General features: G+C 50.7%; 1 protein-coding gene across 11 annotated transcripts in view; it reads right to left on the reverse strand.

The window, feature by feature from the left end:
• Positions 1–17,255, reverse strand: part of Wnk2 (WNK lysine deficient protein kinase 2) — a 120,751-nt gene that overhangs the window by 37,167 nt on the left and 66,329 nt on the right. For 6 of the 11 annotated variants that reach the window (XM_008852721.2, XM_029555990.1, XM_008852750.2 and 3 more), the window contains exons 9-18: positions 15,532–15,687; positions 14,849–15,040; positions 12,685–13,272; positions 10,325–10,684; positions 9,886–9,935; positions 8,909–9,077; positions 8,717–8,833; positions 4,400–4,570; positions 4,244–4,289; positions 3,527–3,646 (exon numbers count right to left, since the gene is read on the reverse strand). In XM_008852721.2, the coding sequence (XP_008850943.1) occupies positions 3,527–3,646; positions 4,244–4,289; positions 4,400–4,570; positions 8,717–8,833; positions 8,909–9,077; positions 9,886–9,935; positions 10,325–10,684; positions 12,685–13,272; positions 14,849–15,040; positions 15,532–15,687 (1,969 nt within the window). The remainder of the gene's footprint in view (positions 1–3,526; positions 3,647–4,243; positions 4,290–4,399; positions 4,571–8,716; positions 8,834–8,908; positions 9,078–9,885; positions 9,936–10,324; positions 10,685–12,684; positions 13,273–14,848; positions 15,041–15,531; positions 15,688–17,255) is intronic. The other 5 variants (XM_008852757.2, XM_008852728.2, XM_008852706.1 and 2 more) reach the window with 2 other exon arrangements.

Consider the following 17,255-nt stretch of genomic DNA (forward strand, 5'->3'; position numbering starts at 1 on the left):
ACTGAAAGACAGACCTTCAAATTTTTTAAAATCACAACTAGCTAAATGTTGTCTGAACAGATGACTTAAAGTAAAATGACACAGAAACATTTTAAAAAGGAGAAAACACTGGAGAAGGCATATATTAATAAAAAGACAGTATCCAAAGTCCAGTCTTAAAAGCAGCAGATGGGGTCAGTTGTGGTGGTGGTGAATGACTTTAATCCCAGTACTTGGGAGGCAGAGGCAGGTGGATCTCTTGAGTTTGAGGCCAGTCTGGTCTACATATTGAGTCCTGGCCAGCCAGGGCTACATAGTAAGACCCTGTCCTGACAAAACAAAACAGCAGCAAATGGAACACAGAACTGCTGTACTGGCAAAAGGCACACAATATGTGCAAAAGATACAATTATACATTTCTGTTAATAAAGCTTTAAGGAACTGGAGAGATGGCCAGGGGTTAAGAGCTGCTCTTGCGAAGGACCTGGGTTCAAGTCCCAGTACCCGCATGGCAGTTAACAACTGTCAGGAACTCCAGTTCCAAGGGAATCTGGTGCCCTCTTCCAACCTCTGCAGGCATTGCATGACATGGGTGCACTTAAATACATGCATACTAATTTTTAAAAATAATAAAAATATTTTTTAAAAAAAGATTTACTTTTATTTTATGTGTATTAGTGTTTGCCTGCATGGGTGTATATGCACTATGTGTATGTAGCACCCATGGATACCAGAAGAGGGCATTAGATACCCAGGAACTGGAATTATAGAAAGTTGTTAGCTGCTGTGTGGGTGCTGGAAACTGATTCTAGGTCCTCTGCAAGAGCAGCCAGTGCTCTTAACCATTGAGTCATCTCTCCAGGCCCTCCATCTGATTTTTAAGACTAAAAAAAAAAATCTTAGGTCGCCCTCCCACGTGCTGGGATTGAAGGCGTGCGCCACCACGCCCGGCATCAACTGTTACATTTTAAAAGCCTCAAGATGAAAAGAATGGTTCCTCATCCTCTCCCATAACTGCCCTCTGTCAGTCCTGAAGATGCCCTCTGCATCACTTCCCTTCTACCTGAAGAATGTTTGTGATTGTTCAGGCACACTTACAATGGCTGCTTTAAGCTTTCAGATCAGTCATCTATGTCATCTTGTCACTGGGCAGGCTAGCTTTTTCCACAAAGCTGACATTTTCATGGATTTCCACTTGCCGAATAATTTTGGATTCTATTTTCTTTTTGAGACAGGGTCTCCCTGTAGCACTGATATGGAACTCACTATGTAGATCAGACAAGGCTGGCCTTGAACTCACAGAGATCTGCCTGCTTCTTCCTCCCGAGTGCTGGGATTAAAGGCGTGCACCACCACATCTGGCTATGAGGCTTGGATTCTATTTTCAATATATTTTGAATGTCTTGAATCACATGTGAAGTCTTAAATATTTTTTTAACTGTTGTGGTAAATTCTGGTCTTTTTCCTTTAGCAGATGGTCAACATGACCAGGTGTAGCCTGCAAGCTGCAGTCTGCCCTCATGGGCCATGGTTACAAGTTTGTTCAATTTTCAATACTTTTGCAGAACTAATCTATCTGAAACTAATGTGGTCACTTAGTGGCCAGTAAAGAACCTGAGTTTACCTGGTAAACCCATGGGATTTATCCATTAGCTCGGTTCTTAGTTTTATATGCTAATTAAGGAACCATCTGTGCACATACACACGCACACACAGGCTGACAGTGGTCCAAAGAGTCCAGTTCAGTGAGGCTGTATTTCCTAGCTCCTACCCTTTTGTGCCTCCAAAGGGTTCCTTGATTTCCTTGGACTTCCTATTCTGAACCACAAGTCAAAAACCAGCCAGCCAGGGCCATGTGGTAGAGAGCACAAGACAGAAGAAAATCAACAGGTTTGGGATTGGCGCTCCCCTAGGTCTACAGCTCTCCCCACGCAGTGCTTAGCCTGCTGCAGGCCCATTATTTGCTGTTGCCCCACAGATTCTCCTAGGCACTGGTCTCCTCTCTGGAGGCCTGTCTGGTCCAGCAGGCTTTGTCCACTCCAAGGCACAGCTTCAACAGTGCTACCTGAGTGCCTGGACTCTACACCCCTTTTCTCTAGCAAGCAAAGTGCCTGAAGTCACAATCACTCCTGTAAGATGTGAGAAACTGCTCAGGCTAAGGGGCCAAGTTTGGACTTGTATCTTTGGTCTGTCTCCCTCTAATAACTCCCCTAATAGTTTTCCATTATCTTCAGATTTCTACTGCCTTCAAGGGGTGATTTTCACAACATCACACTTTTTGGGTTTTCCTCTGGGAAAGTTAATTCAAATGAATACATCAGCTTCCCAGTTCTTGACCCCTGCCCCACCACCACCTAGAAACTGAATATGAAATGTCTCTAGGGTCACTCAGACCTATTTATGTGTAAATAAAGGGTGAGGGTTTAACTCTGTGTTCTTAGTCCCACACCATGCTATTCCTTGACACAGAGGGTGTCCTTATACCCTATGGCACACTGAAATTCACCTTCACTGTGACAGGGCTTTTCTTGAGCCTGGGAGTTTGTATAACTCCATGAAGATGAGATATGTGAACAGATTCTTCTTTTGATAGTGAGTCTTCCAGATAAGGTTGCTGGCCCCTAGCTTCTCAGGCAAGATTGGGCCCATCCCCCTGACCAGAGTGTACTGTGCTCTAGTGCATGGCTCACTAAGTTTGACTATTAAGGTGACCTGCTCCCACCAGGCCTTTAATTCCAGCACTTTGGAGGCAGAGGCAAGCAGATCTCTATGAGTTCGAGGCCAGCCTGGTCTACATAGTGAGTTCTAGGCCAGCTGAGGCCACAGGAGACCCTGTCTCAAAAAGAAAGAAAAAAAAAAAAAAGATGACCTTCTCCCTATGGTAACAAAGCTCCAAAAATATGATGGAATTCACTGGAAACACATAATAAGGCAGCAAAATGGACTTACAAATATTCCCTGAACGTAGTGTGAAGGAAGCCCAAGTTAGTTAACGAGCAGCTCTTTCCTGCCAAGTGATGAGAAATTAAACTGTTTGTTTAAATGACTATTTTAGCCTCCTACATACCATAAAGATCAAGATTTAACCAACAGTGCTGAAGGGCACCTTTGCAGCCACCTATAGGGAGAGGTGTAGGTTCAGGTACAGATGAATAGCACTGATGGCTGGCTGTGTAAACCACGTAACAACTGAAGTGGCCTTTCCCAGCCCACTCCCCATGCAAAGCAGGACATAGAGAGCATATTCACCACAGGTGTGCTGTAAGGTGACAAGGACGGTTGTTGAGAGTCACTAGGAAGCATTAGGCAGGAAGGACCCAGAGTTCATCAACACACACCTGTGTGACTGGCATCTCAACCTGAGTAGTGAAGATAACACGACCGGCCCAATGTTGCCTTGGATAACAGGGAGGAATGGGAATATTGCCCTGGAGTTTCAGGAAATCCCTTGTACAGCACCAGGCACCCAGAGCACTCTGGAGCAAGGATGCACTGAAGAAGGCCCCAAGTTACCATGAGAGGGGGCCTGGGCTCTGTCTGCTCCTACCTTGATTGGCTTCTGGCTGCAGGGAGCTTAGAGGAAGTGGGGGTGAAGATTCAGAAGTGTCGGCAGCTGGGTGCTCAGCCACTGGACAGATGATAAACCACCTTTTCCCTGTGTGCAGGACTGAGAAACAGAACAGAAAGAGGTGCTGAGGGAGCCAGTGTCTCCAGATCAGAGGACCCCACTGTTATACCAGATCCCATGGGGACCACTAGGAAACTCACTCCACCTATTTCTCCAGAAGGTGTGGGTAGGGGACCCAAGTTCCCACTTAGAATCCTAAATGGCTTCCCTCCACAACTCAGGTGGCCCTCTGGACCCCTTAATGCGGAGGCCTCAGGGAGAGGCTCCTATCTGTTCCTCTCTCCCAGAGGGGTGTGAGTTGGGTAGCTAGCCCAGGGTGCCTCACTGGCAGCTGGAGACTCTCAAGGAAGCCTCGCTAGGGTTCATTTCCTGGCATACCCATGGCATCAGCCTTGAAGGAAGTAATGTCAGTCAGAGGAGGGTGGCAGCTGGGATAGGACAGCCCTTCCTAGCTGAGGGACCCTCTTCATCACTCACTCCTGCAGCCCTTCTGGTATGGTGGCCAAAACTCTGCCACTAGGTTCAATGGGGGACTTCTATCAAATACCTGCTGCAGAGCACAATGGGACTTTGGGGAAATGGTTCTTCCCAGAGGCTGGTTGCTCCACTGGGTGCGGCTGGAGGGGACAGACTCACCGTTCTGCTGGTACACAGGAGCGTTGGCTTGGGACTGTCCATTCTCCTGCACGGGGAAAAGGGATTGGGGATCAGCAGCCATGTTTACCAAGAGCTTCCTTCCTAGCTTCCCATCTGCTGCATCTGCCACTGTATCCTGGGGACCTGGGCTCTCACCTCCCTTGTAGCCATGCCACAGGTGCCCAGGTGTGGAGGGCTGGTCCCTGTGTCAGAGCCGTGGTCAGCGTCTGTGTCCTCACTGAGCATGTCTTCTGCCTTGTCCATAACGTCTTTCATCTGCTCGATGAATGTCTCACGCTCGGCGGGAAGGATGAAGTCATGTTCTACCTGTAAAGAGACACGGGAAAACTGGTAACAACCTGTCACAGACCACAGCTACACCGGGGTTCTAGCAGGGATACGTGCACATCTACCCTGCCCTAAGCCCCAAGGGAAGACATGGTAAAAAGCATGTCCCCTGGTGGGGGCTGCAGAGCCAAGGGAGAAAGCTGATGGCCCCAGAGACAGAAGAATGTGGCTGAGGCTGAAGAACCCATCCCAGGCCACCAGATGGCCCCTGTGGCACCACCCTCTCTGGAGCCAGAGTTAGTTATGGAGTCCCAGATCAGGCCAGTAACCTGCAGGAAAGGCAGGCACAACAGTTCTAGGCCCTGGAGGAGGAGACCTATCTAAGACACAAGCATCAAGCAGGCCATCTTAAGCTGAGAGCTATCCATGAGCCACACCTATCTTTCCCCTGAATTCTTTGCGGTTGACCATCTCGCAAGTCTTCCTCATAGAGATCTGAACCCAGAGCCACACAGTTCTTTCTGCTAAGACAGCTGCTCCAAAGTTGGCCACACTGGGCTCAGCTGACCCAACCCTCCAAGCAGACCTCTGGGTCTCAGCCTTGCTCCTGTCCCATTAAGGAGTGGCACTGTGGTCTTAACATCTAATGTCCTTGGACCTCGGTGCCTAAGCACAGGCTGTCCAGCGTCCACTCATGCTAGCTGTTGTCCTCCTGGCAGGCCAGGGCTGAGTTCAGGCACCTGTCAGTCTACACTGCCCACTGGTTTCTCATGGTCATGGATTCACGTGGAATGACTATCTTTCACCCACCTACCCCACCACCCCCCCTCCCCATTCAGCAGTGGGGGCAACAAGGGAAGCCCAGGCCTGTGTTAGGTGGGGGAGAGTGGCCAGAGGGCCTATACCACCAGCTGGACACCACAGCCTCTGAGCCAGAGCTCACCAGGACACAATCACTATCCTCAGTGCTCCTGTGAGTGACCCTGAGCACTGTGTCTTGGCCACCTCAGGCAGATGGACTACAGTGTGCCTCTCCCTGTATAAAAAGCTCCAGGGAGAGAAGTCAGCTGTCCTCTGGTCCAGTGGTCTCCAATATCTGCCCTTTCTGACTACAGAACTTCTTCCCATCCACACATTTGAAGTTATACACATGCCTGGGCCACGTCTGGGTCAGTCATCCTCCCAGGTCCCGTTGTGGGTGGGTCCATCTGGTCCTATAACAAACTGGCAGAGCTCTTCCAATCACCTAGACAACACCCCCAGAAGCACCACCACACCCCCAAATGAGACTGATGCTGCCCTCCTTAGCTGACCTACTGATTAAATGTGGAACTACCTAAGGGTAGCATGCCATGGCTGTAGTCAAAGCATCCAGGTATTGACATGGGCCGCTGTCACTTATATACTCTTGTGCGCACATATATACTGCTTGGCTAGTAAAGGGTTTGAGATAATTTGGCTTTAAGATGGTTGACTAAATCCCTTCACACAGTATAACACCCAAGTCCCCAAACATGCAGACGTTTACAAAGCTCACAATAAAATAATAACTGCATTACTGGAGCTTGGGGAGGGGGCTGGCAGACACACACACACACACACACACACACACACACACACACACACGTGGGCTGCTAAAAACAAGCAAGTACAAACATAAATGGACACATAGCTCTGTCATGCCATGAGGAGGACGGGGGGGAGGGGAGCTGCAGAAACAGGATCAGTGGGCAGTATGGGAGACAGAGGCTGACAGACTACTTCATGGATGTTCACTTCATTATTATGCTTCGAGGTAACTTAAATCTATAAAGTGCTTGCGTTGAAAGAACAAGAATCTGAAGTCAACCCCCAGAATCTACATAGAAAAAGCATGGTGGCACATGGAATGACACCTGTGGTTGTCCTATGGACACCATATTCACATGCAACTGCACACTCGTGCATCCATGCTCGCTCACATGCATACACTCACAAAAGAATCCATACTACCTTGACCAATTTACAAAAGACATGTTTGTATACATATGCTGTGGTACACTGTCCTCTGAGCGCAACAGCCACCTCCAGTGGAAGAGCAGTTATTATTGCCCACACAAGACTCAATATCATTGGGCATTTGGGAGGGTCATTAGACCTTCACCTGAGATTCTAACCACTCTCCTTCCTACAACACCCACCAACTGTATGTACTCTTGGGAGGTGCTGGTTGAGGCTAGTTAACTGGAGTAGGGCAGGGGATGACTCCATTTCTGTAGCCTTAGGAAGCTGTCACCCATGCTAGGGGGAGACGTTTTGGTGATGTGGCCATCTGAGGGTCACCCATGCTCCTCTAAGTATGCCTTAATATACTCCTTGGTTTGATAAGCTGGAATTGGGTGGAATCTTTCCTTTGGTCTATCATTGATACTCTGTCCTCTCCAGGAAAGTTCATACAACAGCATATAAAGTCACTCAAGACTCATGTTAAAAACATAGAAACATGAAAGAATAGGCATGTGGTCTCACAGTTTGGATAGCAGAGTGAGGAGGTGCTGTGAAAAGCCAGCCAGCCATTGTGGACAACAATCTCCCCCTCACCAAACCATAGCCAGACACCTCTAACACTCTCTTCCACCTGGCTTTGACCTTTGCCTCTTCTGCCTTGGGCCTAACTCAGCCATAGCAAGAATCCTGCTAACCCTGTCAAGAGAGAATCCTCAGCCAACACATCTGATGAAACTCCTTGTCAGTTTTAATGCTGGACCCCTGGCATGCCTCTACAAGGACAGGGTTAAATGGGCCAGGCCATGGGTTTCCCTTCAGCTACAGAGGCTCTGGTGTCACTTCTGTAAGAGTGACAGCTGTAAAGGCACTTTTGAAGGAGGCAGGGCTCATCATAAGTGCACATGTTCCAGAAGGTGAGGGACAGGTAGCCCATGCTGACCATCCTGGACATGAGTGGCCAGAGCATGGGGTCCTAAGGCTCAGTGTTCTCCACAACCTGACCATCCAGCTGGCTTTGGTGCTCTCATGTTTTTCCTTATATTCCAACTGCCAACCCTGAGTCTGCTCCTGGGCTGTAAGCCCCCCATTCAGAGGTGAGTCCATCCTGCTGCCTACTACAACTGTTCTGGCCCATTTTCCTCACCGTGACAGCAGAAGTCAGAACCATTCCTTCTCTCACCCTGACGGAACTGTGCCCTGGGCTTGGGCTCCAGGAATAGCCTGTCTGAGGAATCTCTGAGGAGCAGAGAGCAGGACTCCTCGGAAACCCATATCCAAATTGAATGAAGCCAGGGCCAGGGAGTACAACCCGAGGACCACTTACAACTTCTAGCTGAGCTGCTGATACAGCAGCTCCTAGCCAAATGGGCTAGTCATAGTGCATTAAATTGAATTTCATATTCCATTACTTAGTCACATCAGCCCCACTCACTGCACTTGATGGTCAGCTGGGATGAGGGATCACAGCACTGGCCACTGATGCCAGCTGCTTCCTCAGGACATGGCTTCCTAAGCACATGAACATATGTGACTGAGAGTCTAGGAGGATGTCCCTGTGTGCTGTGGTAACAGATGGGCCAGGGAGTCCTTTCTGCCCATGTCTTTCTGTGCTTTCATTGACAGCACAAGTCCTTTTAAGGCCCAAGTCCCCCCACTTCTGGCGGGGCCACATGCTGGGGACACAGGATTCCTTGGCAACACCGACCTGGGACACAGAGAAACCCATGAGTGAGGTGCCCACAGTGACCTCTGCTCCAGCAGGTAAGGGTGGCTCCAGGTGGAGGCAGAGCTGTGAGGTTAACTGATGGAGAGTGGGCTTCAAACTGCCCTTCTGGAAGTTGAGGAGGGTGACAGTTCTAAGCAGGGACACAGGGCATTAGAGTCTGGTGACGCAGCTTCCCTTTGCTCCTCCAGGTCATCTCACAGGTTTTTCCTTTTCCTCTAAGAGACAGGAGGAGGTGTGGTGAACACATTCCTCAGTCTGTCCTCACAGAGGTGCCTGAGGAAAAACCTACAGAACTCAGAAGCAGGGAGTTGATGCTCTTCCTGTGGACACACAGCTCTGGGGGCTAGCCCCTAGGCTCTGCGCCTGAGCCACGGGCCACCCAATACTTCCATGCAGGGCTAAGCTTAAGGTGCTCACTCCTATGCATGCCTAAGGTCCTCAAGGAGGCAGCCCCCCCCCCAATCCAGCCTCACCATGTATGTGGCAATCTCATCAGGAGCGTCCCCATCCAAGTCAAACTTGAAGGTCACCATCTTGTGGTTATGTGTTTCCAGCTGGCACTCCACCATCTTGTCCCCTGTGTTGCATACCTGTAGGAAGCCATGGTCAGAATGGTCAGATTACAGAGGACATAATGCCCACACACCCACACCACAGTTACTCACATTCAGGATAGTGAGCCGGGGCCGGCTGGCCTTCTCCTGCCGGGAGCGTGCACGCGTGGACCTGCGGTGGTGTTTCCGGGCAGCTCTGCCCTCCAGTCTGCCTCCTCCAAAGGTGCCTTCACAGGTGTCACTCGGTTCCCTTCCAGAAATAACATCGGAACCTCCAAAGCTGAAGGAAAACCCAGAGGGTTAAAGCCCACACAGGAAACCAGCAAATGCACTCTAGTCAGACTGGCCTGGGGGCTTAAAAAACTGCCATGACTGAGGTTGCAACCTGCAGAGATGGTATCCGGGCTGCAAGGGGACACTGGGTCCATTCATCCTCCGATGCCCATCCTGTGCCACTCAGGGATCATAAAGAAGCAGTGACTAGCTTCTCAGTGACCCCTTCTGAGCAAATAGGAAGATGGTAGCTACTCAAGGCTGTTGTGAGGACCATAGGAGAGTCTGCTAAGCTTCCAGCACATGCAGTACCCAGCTTCTTGGAAGGGCAGGACCCATAGCCACTTCCCATACCCACCCTCAGTAAGGTCAGCATCATCAACCAGAGCAGAGGAAGAACCTGAACACCGGGCCCCTGTGGGCACTGCCAACTATGCACGGCCTCTCCCTTCTGCAGTGCCCTCAGCACAAGGACTAATGCCAGGATCTGCAGCCCAGCAGGGGCAGACAACAACCAGGATTCAACGTGCATTGACAAAGACCAAAGAGAAAGTCCCTGAGGCTCTCCTAGGTCAATTTGGAAAGAGGGCAATGGTTTAAAATCCAAATGGGGTCCGTACCGGGCAGGCTGGAGTGGGGCCTGGTGGGTGGTGGGGGGGGTCCAACGGGCATTCTGGCAAACTGGGGCAGGAACTGAGTGCAACTGCCAAGGAGCACTGGGCTAAGCTAAGTTGGTTCCGAGGCTTGTGCTACACCTCCCCCACCCCAGGCCCTCCATCCTGAAATCTCCAAGGTCAAAGGAGAGTGAGGGATACCTCTCACAGCTCTGTAGGAGGCCAGGTGGTTTGTCTTGTGAGGCCTTTTCCTAAAATAAGAACCAGAGTAAAGAAAAGGGTTACAGTTTTGCTGACCCCCTTCCCTGCAGGGAGCCCAGCAACAGCATGCAGCCACCCTCCCACCTCCTTTGCAGCTCTGTCCACACAGGGGCCCAGAAGGGTTTAGGGTTATCTTGAAAGGTCTGGAGACCGACCAACAGGATTCCTGAAAGCCAGGGCTGCTTCCTTCCCCAAAATGTTAACCCACTTTGATCATCCCCCAAAGAGAACACATTGGATCTGTGAAGGCCCTGGGCAAGGTGCGCACCCTCTTTGAGGGGAATGGCCTCCAAACATACTACTGAAACACATGCTCTCCCTCTAGATTAGTGCAGAGTAAGCAGCAACTGCAGCTTGGAGGCCTGTGAGCCTCCCTTACCTCTAGAGCTAAGACCCCGGGTGGCCCTGAGCAGGGGACAAGGGCACACACCTCCTGGGCTGTTTCCACCATCAGTTGGACAGCAGGGCAGGGGCTGGCGATTGTGGACCCAGCAATTGCAGGCCCCGTGGGAAGAGGTGGGTTTGCTGGTGGCAGGAGCGTGGAAGTCTGGGTGGGCACACTCTGAGGAGCCGTGGCCACTGAGGGGGCTAGGGAGCTGGGGAGCTTGGGAAGGAGCTCAGGGGCAGCAGGCAGCAGTGTGTCTGACAGAGGTGGGGAGAGGACAGCAGGCGGCAGGGACACAGCAGAGACCGGAGCAGCAACATCCACAGTATATGGAGGAGGGTGGCCCAGCAGGACCTGGTGGCACAGGGACAGGAATGCAGTGGCAAGAGCTGTGCTGGGGCATATCAGTAAGCACACAGGTGTGGGAGGCCAAGGAAATGCCCTCCCCGGTCCACCTGTCCCCCCAAGGCAGTCCTCATCTCAGCATATCTGAGACATGGATTTAGCAGAAATAAACAGATATGAGCTTCCTCACACGCTTGTGTGTAGGACTCTGGGTGGGAATACATAAATCTATAGACCTAGGCTTCCTCCTAGGAACTTCGGGCTAAGCCTAAGTGAGAAACGGGCATCACACACTTAGTATCAAAGCTGGGCTCTGGCTATCTCTCTGAGGTATCTATGTCCTGCCTGTCTGGCCTTCCACTTAGTTCAGAGCATGGGGTAGCTGTTCTCAGTCACAGGTGCACCCGGGGAAGGCTCAGTGACACTGTGACCTCGCAAGGTGACGAGGAATTCTGACTGGCTTCCCCAGTATCTTTCTAATACCTCTTTGGAAGCAGAAAGAAAGATGGGGGGTTAGAGGGGTCTAGAGATTCCTGTGAAAGAACCTGCTGTCTGCTGCCCTGGGTAGGGTTAAAAGCTGGGAATGCAGTGTTACTCTCTGCCTCTCAGAAAAGGGAACAGTGGCACTCACTTGGGTCTAGATTTGTTTAGAGACACCTCTCTCAGATGTCTCAACTGCTTCAGATGGGGTGCCTGTGGGGTGGCTGGCCCAGCTTATCAAAAAACTTCTAGAAGCTAATGTAATTTTAAAAAATTTTTTTAAGGAGGCTAGCAAGATGACTCAGGAAGTAAAGGAACTTGCCTAATGGCCTGAGCTCAGTCCCTGGAACTCCCATAGTAGGAGGGAACCAACTCCTGCAAGTTGTCCTCTGACCTCTACCCGTGCACTGTGGCAAGCATAAGTGCACCCAAAATTAAAAAAAAAAAAAAAATAGAGCTGGAGAGATGGTTCAGTGGTTAAGAACATGTACTGCTCTTGCAGAGGACTTGGTTCTCAGCACCCTTGTCAGGTAGCTCACACTGCCTGTAACTCCAGCTCCAGGATGATCTGATGCTTCTGCCCTTCACAGGTACCTGCATTCATATGTACATACACAACACACATGCACACACGCACACGCACACACACACACAAAACTTAAAAATTAATTTTTTTCCAGGCATGGTACAGTATATGCCTTTAATCCCAGTACTTGAGAAGAGGAGGCAGGCAGATTTCTGTGAGTTCAAGGTCAGTCTGGACTAAATAGGGAGTTCCAGGCCAGTCAGGCCTACATAGTAAGACTCTGTCTCACAAACAAACAAATTCCCTCATTTGGGTTTGAACAGACTAGTCCAGAAGCTCCAAACATGAATGTCCTATGTAGGCATGTGAAACCACATGGCAGGCCTCCTACTATGATTCATGTCCCTGTGCTCCAAGGGATTCCTGGCACACTGTTTGGATCCTCACCTGACATAGAACAGTTCCCTAATCTACCATAATCATCTTCTAGCCAGTGGTCCATCAGCACCTAGACCCTCATCACTCTCAGTCCTGTTTCCTCTCTATGCAGATGGCAGTGTTCACTCTTGACTTGCTCTGACAAGGTGTTCTGGGAAGGATTAACTCAGGGTACATGCAAGTACTGATACCCACAGAGGAGCCAACACAGGCCAACAGGACTGGTGTGAGAGCAAAGGAGCTCTCAACCACAAAGCAGAAGCTGCTGACCTCCAGGTGGGGTAGAACCATGGACCCTCTCAGCCATCCTGATGCTCACAGCTCCTGATGTGGATGCCCCACACTGGCTCCAACCACTGGCTCCAACCTCTGCCTCCAACACACTCTTCACAAGAAAGGTCAATCACAGGATAGGGCTACCTCCCTGCCTACCCCTACCAGTCCTAGAGCCCAGGTGTTGACCAGGACCATCATCCAATGAAGGCAACTTCTCAAGAATCCCTTGAACCTGGTCCTGACAATTTCTAGGCACTGGGTGGCAACCCATATTCCTCAGGTGGATTACCTGGGTCCCTGAGGCAGCAGCTGGAGCAGCCTGTTCAGGCAAGTGGACGACACTGGGCTGGACCGGCTGAGGAGGCACGGGTGAGGCCAGCTGTGGAGGGGTGGCCCGTAAGCTTTGCACCGTGTGGTGGGGGGAGGGTGGGATATCTCCAGGTGCCATCTGTGGAAAGGCTGCTGGGTACACAGGCTGGGCCGGGAGCTGGGCTGGGATCTGGGCTGGGATCTGAGCTGGGAGCTGGGTTGGGAGCTGGGTTGGGAGCTGGGCCACTGCTGGGTGGATGGACAGTGCAGCCACGCCCTGTGGGGCCACAGCCAGCAGAGGGATGGCAGCTGGTGCATTTGGCACGATGGTCTGGCAGGGCACAGCCAGGGGTGCTCCAGTGGGATGGGGCAGTTTGACTGCCTGCAGAGGCAGGGCTGGAGATGAGGGCAGGGGTGCTGTGAGGCTTGGCAAGATCACAGCAGGCGAGAAATACTGAGGTGGTGGCACAGGGGCCACGTTTGCAGGTGGCAAGTCAGTGAGGGCCTGAGGAAGGCCATCAAGTCCCGCCAAGGGAGTGATGGGGGGAACCACAGGCATTGGAGGCATCTGAAAGAGACCCAGTGGCATGTTAGTAGGGTCCCCAACCAGGGGGCTGCACAGTCAGTGGGAAGTGTGATTGGGCCTCCCAGACAGCTGCTACTGTCAAAGGGATCCCAAGTAAGCCATCATAAAGCATTATGAAACTTATTCAAGGAGAAAATTAGACTTGCCTGCTGGACACCCCCTTGGCACCAGCCTTTGTGTCCAAATCCCTAATGGGCCATGTGGGCAGCTCCAAGGGAGTCAGGAGTGGCTCAGATATGAGGAGTCAGAGTACCACAGGCTCTGAAGGTGCAGAGCATTTTCATTTGGAAAGACTGAGACTGTCAGAGCTACCCAGCTGGACCTGGTCACCTGGAATCTCATCATTCCCACCCTATGAACTACATGGAAGCTAACTCCTCAGAGGGTTTCAGTATAGACTACTTTGATAGATGAGGCAATATCTCTGTGGCATACAGCCTCCCAAGAGTAGAAAGTCCAGAGTCTTCTGCTTGAGTTTTCTCAGTGATAGCTGGTATCTAACCTTATGGGTAGAGCATGTCAGTCTCTGACAACTATGCCTAAGCAGTGTTTGCTCGAGCTGGCTCATGAACACCACTTTAGATGTACCTCTGTGCAATTATGAAGGAGCGAAAATGTACAAATCCACTGCTGTGCATGTAGCAAGCAGCTAAATACCACTAGTAGTGACAGCAAGATGGTTTCACGAGACCCCAAGGCCAGCTTTAACATAGTATCACAAAGACACAGCATGGTCAGCAGGCAGCATTGACACAATCTTCTTGGGAGTTCCATAGGTAATCATCCCTGAATCCAGCAGGAACCACCATCTTCAGAATGAGGCCTACTTCCTGTCCTAACTCTGAGCTCGCAACCCAGCCCCATCACCAGAGTATCTAAAATGGCCACTTTCATGGATGCAATTTGCCTGAGCAATCGGGCTCAACCCTGACTAGGCTCTGGATCAGTCATACTGCCAGCTGTTACCATATGTTACCATAGCCCCACAGAACGATGTAAGAGGCCATTCTGCTACTCAAGTGGCCTCTGTGACCAGTTTTCCTGCAGCAAGCAGGAGGCCCACCTGGCTCATGGACCTCCAAGGAGCTGCCTTCAGCCAACCTCACACACCTGTGCAAGAAATTCATTTGAAACAAGCAATCTACTCTCTGTGCCCACTCAGTGGCCATAGGGAGAGTCCTGTTCTTGGTTTGGACTAACCCTTGTTCCCATCCTGGACAGGTATGTACTAGATGATGGGTGACAGCTACCTCTCTCCCTCCTTGAGGGACTCCATCTGACATTCATATCCCAGAAATATTTCAACCTGGGAGATAGCTTGCCAAAGAAGGTGAAGCCAGAGAGCCACCAGCCAAGAGAGGTTGTCCCTGGGACTCCCACCCATTCTGTTAGTTACTAGATTAGTATGCATAATGCATGAGGCACGCTATGCATGGATTATGACACCACACTGCTAAGTCTACCTCCCTAGCCATCAGTCCCAAGTCACATGAAAGAACAGGTTCAGCCAGTGCCCTGGTACCCCACCCCAGGTGAGCAGGCTATGGGCCAGAGGTACCTGTGCAGGGACTTGAGCAAGGGGCTGCAAGGGTGGCTGCGGCATCTGGAGGGCCTTCAGCTGAGCAGGGGCCACAACCTGGGAGGTTGGAGCCAGGTATGGAGGCAGATGAGGGGGTACTGACTGGACAGTCCCCATGGGCTGTGGGGCCAGGACCTGAGGTATGGTCGGCGGTTGGGCGATGGGAGGAGGCTGGAGGGAGAGAAAGAGGGCTTGTGCTCAGATGTTACAGAAATCCACAGTGACTGTTCCATATACACATGCTCATGCCCACACTCAAACTCACTTGTATACATACTCCCACAGACAAATGCACACTCAAACTCACAGTCACATCACTTGCATAAATACACCTACACAATTTCAAGACTGCATATTTTCACACACAATAGTCACATATACACAGTGAAATATATTGACAACATACATCCACACAATACTCATACACATACACACACCCATACCCACCCAAGCTCTTGTCAGACTGAAGCCAGCTTGCAGAAACATTCTGAATAAGCACAGTTTTTTCATGTGCAGGCCCTGGGTTACAAACTACAGATCTGAAAACACACATACAAATCCACACACTTGTATACACTCCATCCTTTATCTAAACTATAGGCCTTGGTTGCAGAGCTGCCCCCCCCCACAACCCTGGGGCTATAAGGAAGTGTCATACTCACCTTCTGGGCTGGGGGTGCTGGCTGGCCTGGACCTGTGGGCATAGGGGCGCTGGGTGGTGGCAGCACAGGAGTGAAGCTCATGGAAGGTTCTGGGAAATGCTGCTGGAGGAGTGGAGGGCGGACAGGGGGCGGCACAGTCCCCACTGACAGGCCAGGCTGTGGAGAGTGTCCAGGCTACACTCAGTGGCTGCTCTTGGCCCTTCTCATCCCTGTGCCCAGCCCCCACCAGAAACCCTGTTCTCAAGAAGGTGACTCAGCAGAAGCCAGTTGAGTTAGCCCTACAGTGCCATCAACAATACTAAAACACTATGGGTTGACCACAGCTCCTAGCCAGGGAATGTTCTAGAACATAAGCCCTGTGAAGTATTATGCAATGATGAGAAAAGATCATCAAAGAGATTGTTCAGAGCCGTGATGAAGGACTCCTTCAGACACAGGCTGGGGGTAGCTTATCATAAAGATGATTCAGAATATAGAGGATGAATCCATACGGGTAATTCAGACTATAGAGCGATAAGAACATAACAGTTTGTGGCTGCTGGGGAAGGTACCAGGCCACAAGGGCATGGGGAACAAAATTAGCACAGTGAAGCCCTTGACAAAGAGGGGTCCTCTGAGACTAGCCATAAGGAGACAAAAATGGGGCCACACACAGGACACCAGTCCACACAACCAGCAGTTGCCTAAATGGGGAAGGTGGCAGAATGGGAAGCCAGCTCACCAATGCTGACACCATTAAGGAAACATTGCTAATTTGTTAATATTCCAGTGCAGTCCTGTTACTGTGTTTTGTTCTCTAAGCACTGTCATTATGCACAGTTGTAAAGCCTGTAATATTTATGGGGAAAGCTCTGGCTGTTTGGGATTTACTTAACAACTGGGATGCTGGCAGTGCGAGGCTGCAAGGAAATGTGTCTAAACATAAGTTCACAGGTCTAAGTGGAAGTGGTTGACATCACACTGCTCTCCAGGTTGCAGTGGATGGCACAGGGGCAGGGCCTCCCAAAATGCACTCTTGCTTCCCCTTTCCTGGTGCTTTATGCAAGGCTGTGGGAGAAAGGTGAGACAAGGAACCCTGACCCCAAGTCTACAGCTGTGACCTCTCTGCTCAGCCTCTTGATTTACATGTGGATGATGAGATCTGCTGGATCAACAGGGAAATACAGGGCAGAATGGGCCTGGTGGGGACCAGGGTAGTCAGTACATCTCATGGCCCAGGGTAGCCCTAACCTGCATTAGAAGGTATGAAAACTATACAGAAGTTTCTAGCTCAGCCCCAGCTGAGGCAACCTCATAAGAACAACTCTCTGGAGCAGCAAGTCACCTCTTCTTAAGTGAGGCCTTTGGCTATTTAAAAATCAAACTTCACTTCATTCTGTGAAATGAGTAAAACTGCAAATGTGCATACTGCAGTGAGTCCTGGGGCTTAGAGGAACAGAGGCAGACACAGTCCACAGCTTCAACTGCTTTTCTAAAGGGCCTGTTGGGCCTTTCCAACCTTGGAGCCTGACATGGACACGGGGAGGAGGGGCTATTCTCAGTGCAAACAGCCTGTGTGTGCAGGGAACAGAGACTATAGCACCAGCTCTCAGCCACTTTCAAGGTGGTTTCAAGAAGTCACCACAGCAGCCAAAGTGAGTGTGTGAGTGTGTGTGTGTGTATGAGAGAGAGAGAGAGAGAGAGAGAGAGAGAGACAGAGAGACAGAGAGAGAGAGAGACAGAGA

Source organism: Nannospalax galili, unplaced genomic scaffold (genome assembly GCF_000622305.1).
Source record: "Nannospalax galili isolate Female #2095 unplaced genomic scaffold, S.galili_v1.0 scaffold1532, whole genome shotgun sequence".
Taxonomy (NCBI): Eukaryota; Metazoa; Chordata; class Mammalia; order Rodentia; family Spalacidae; genus Nannospalax; species Nannospalax galili.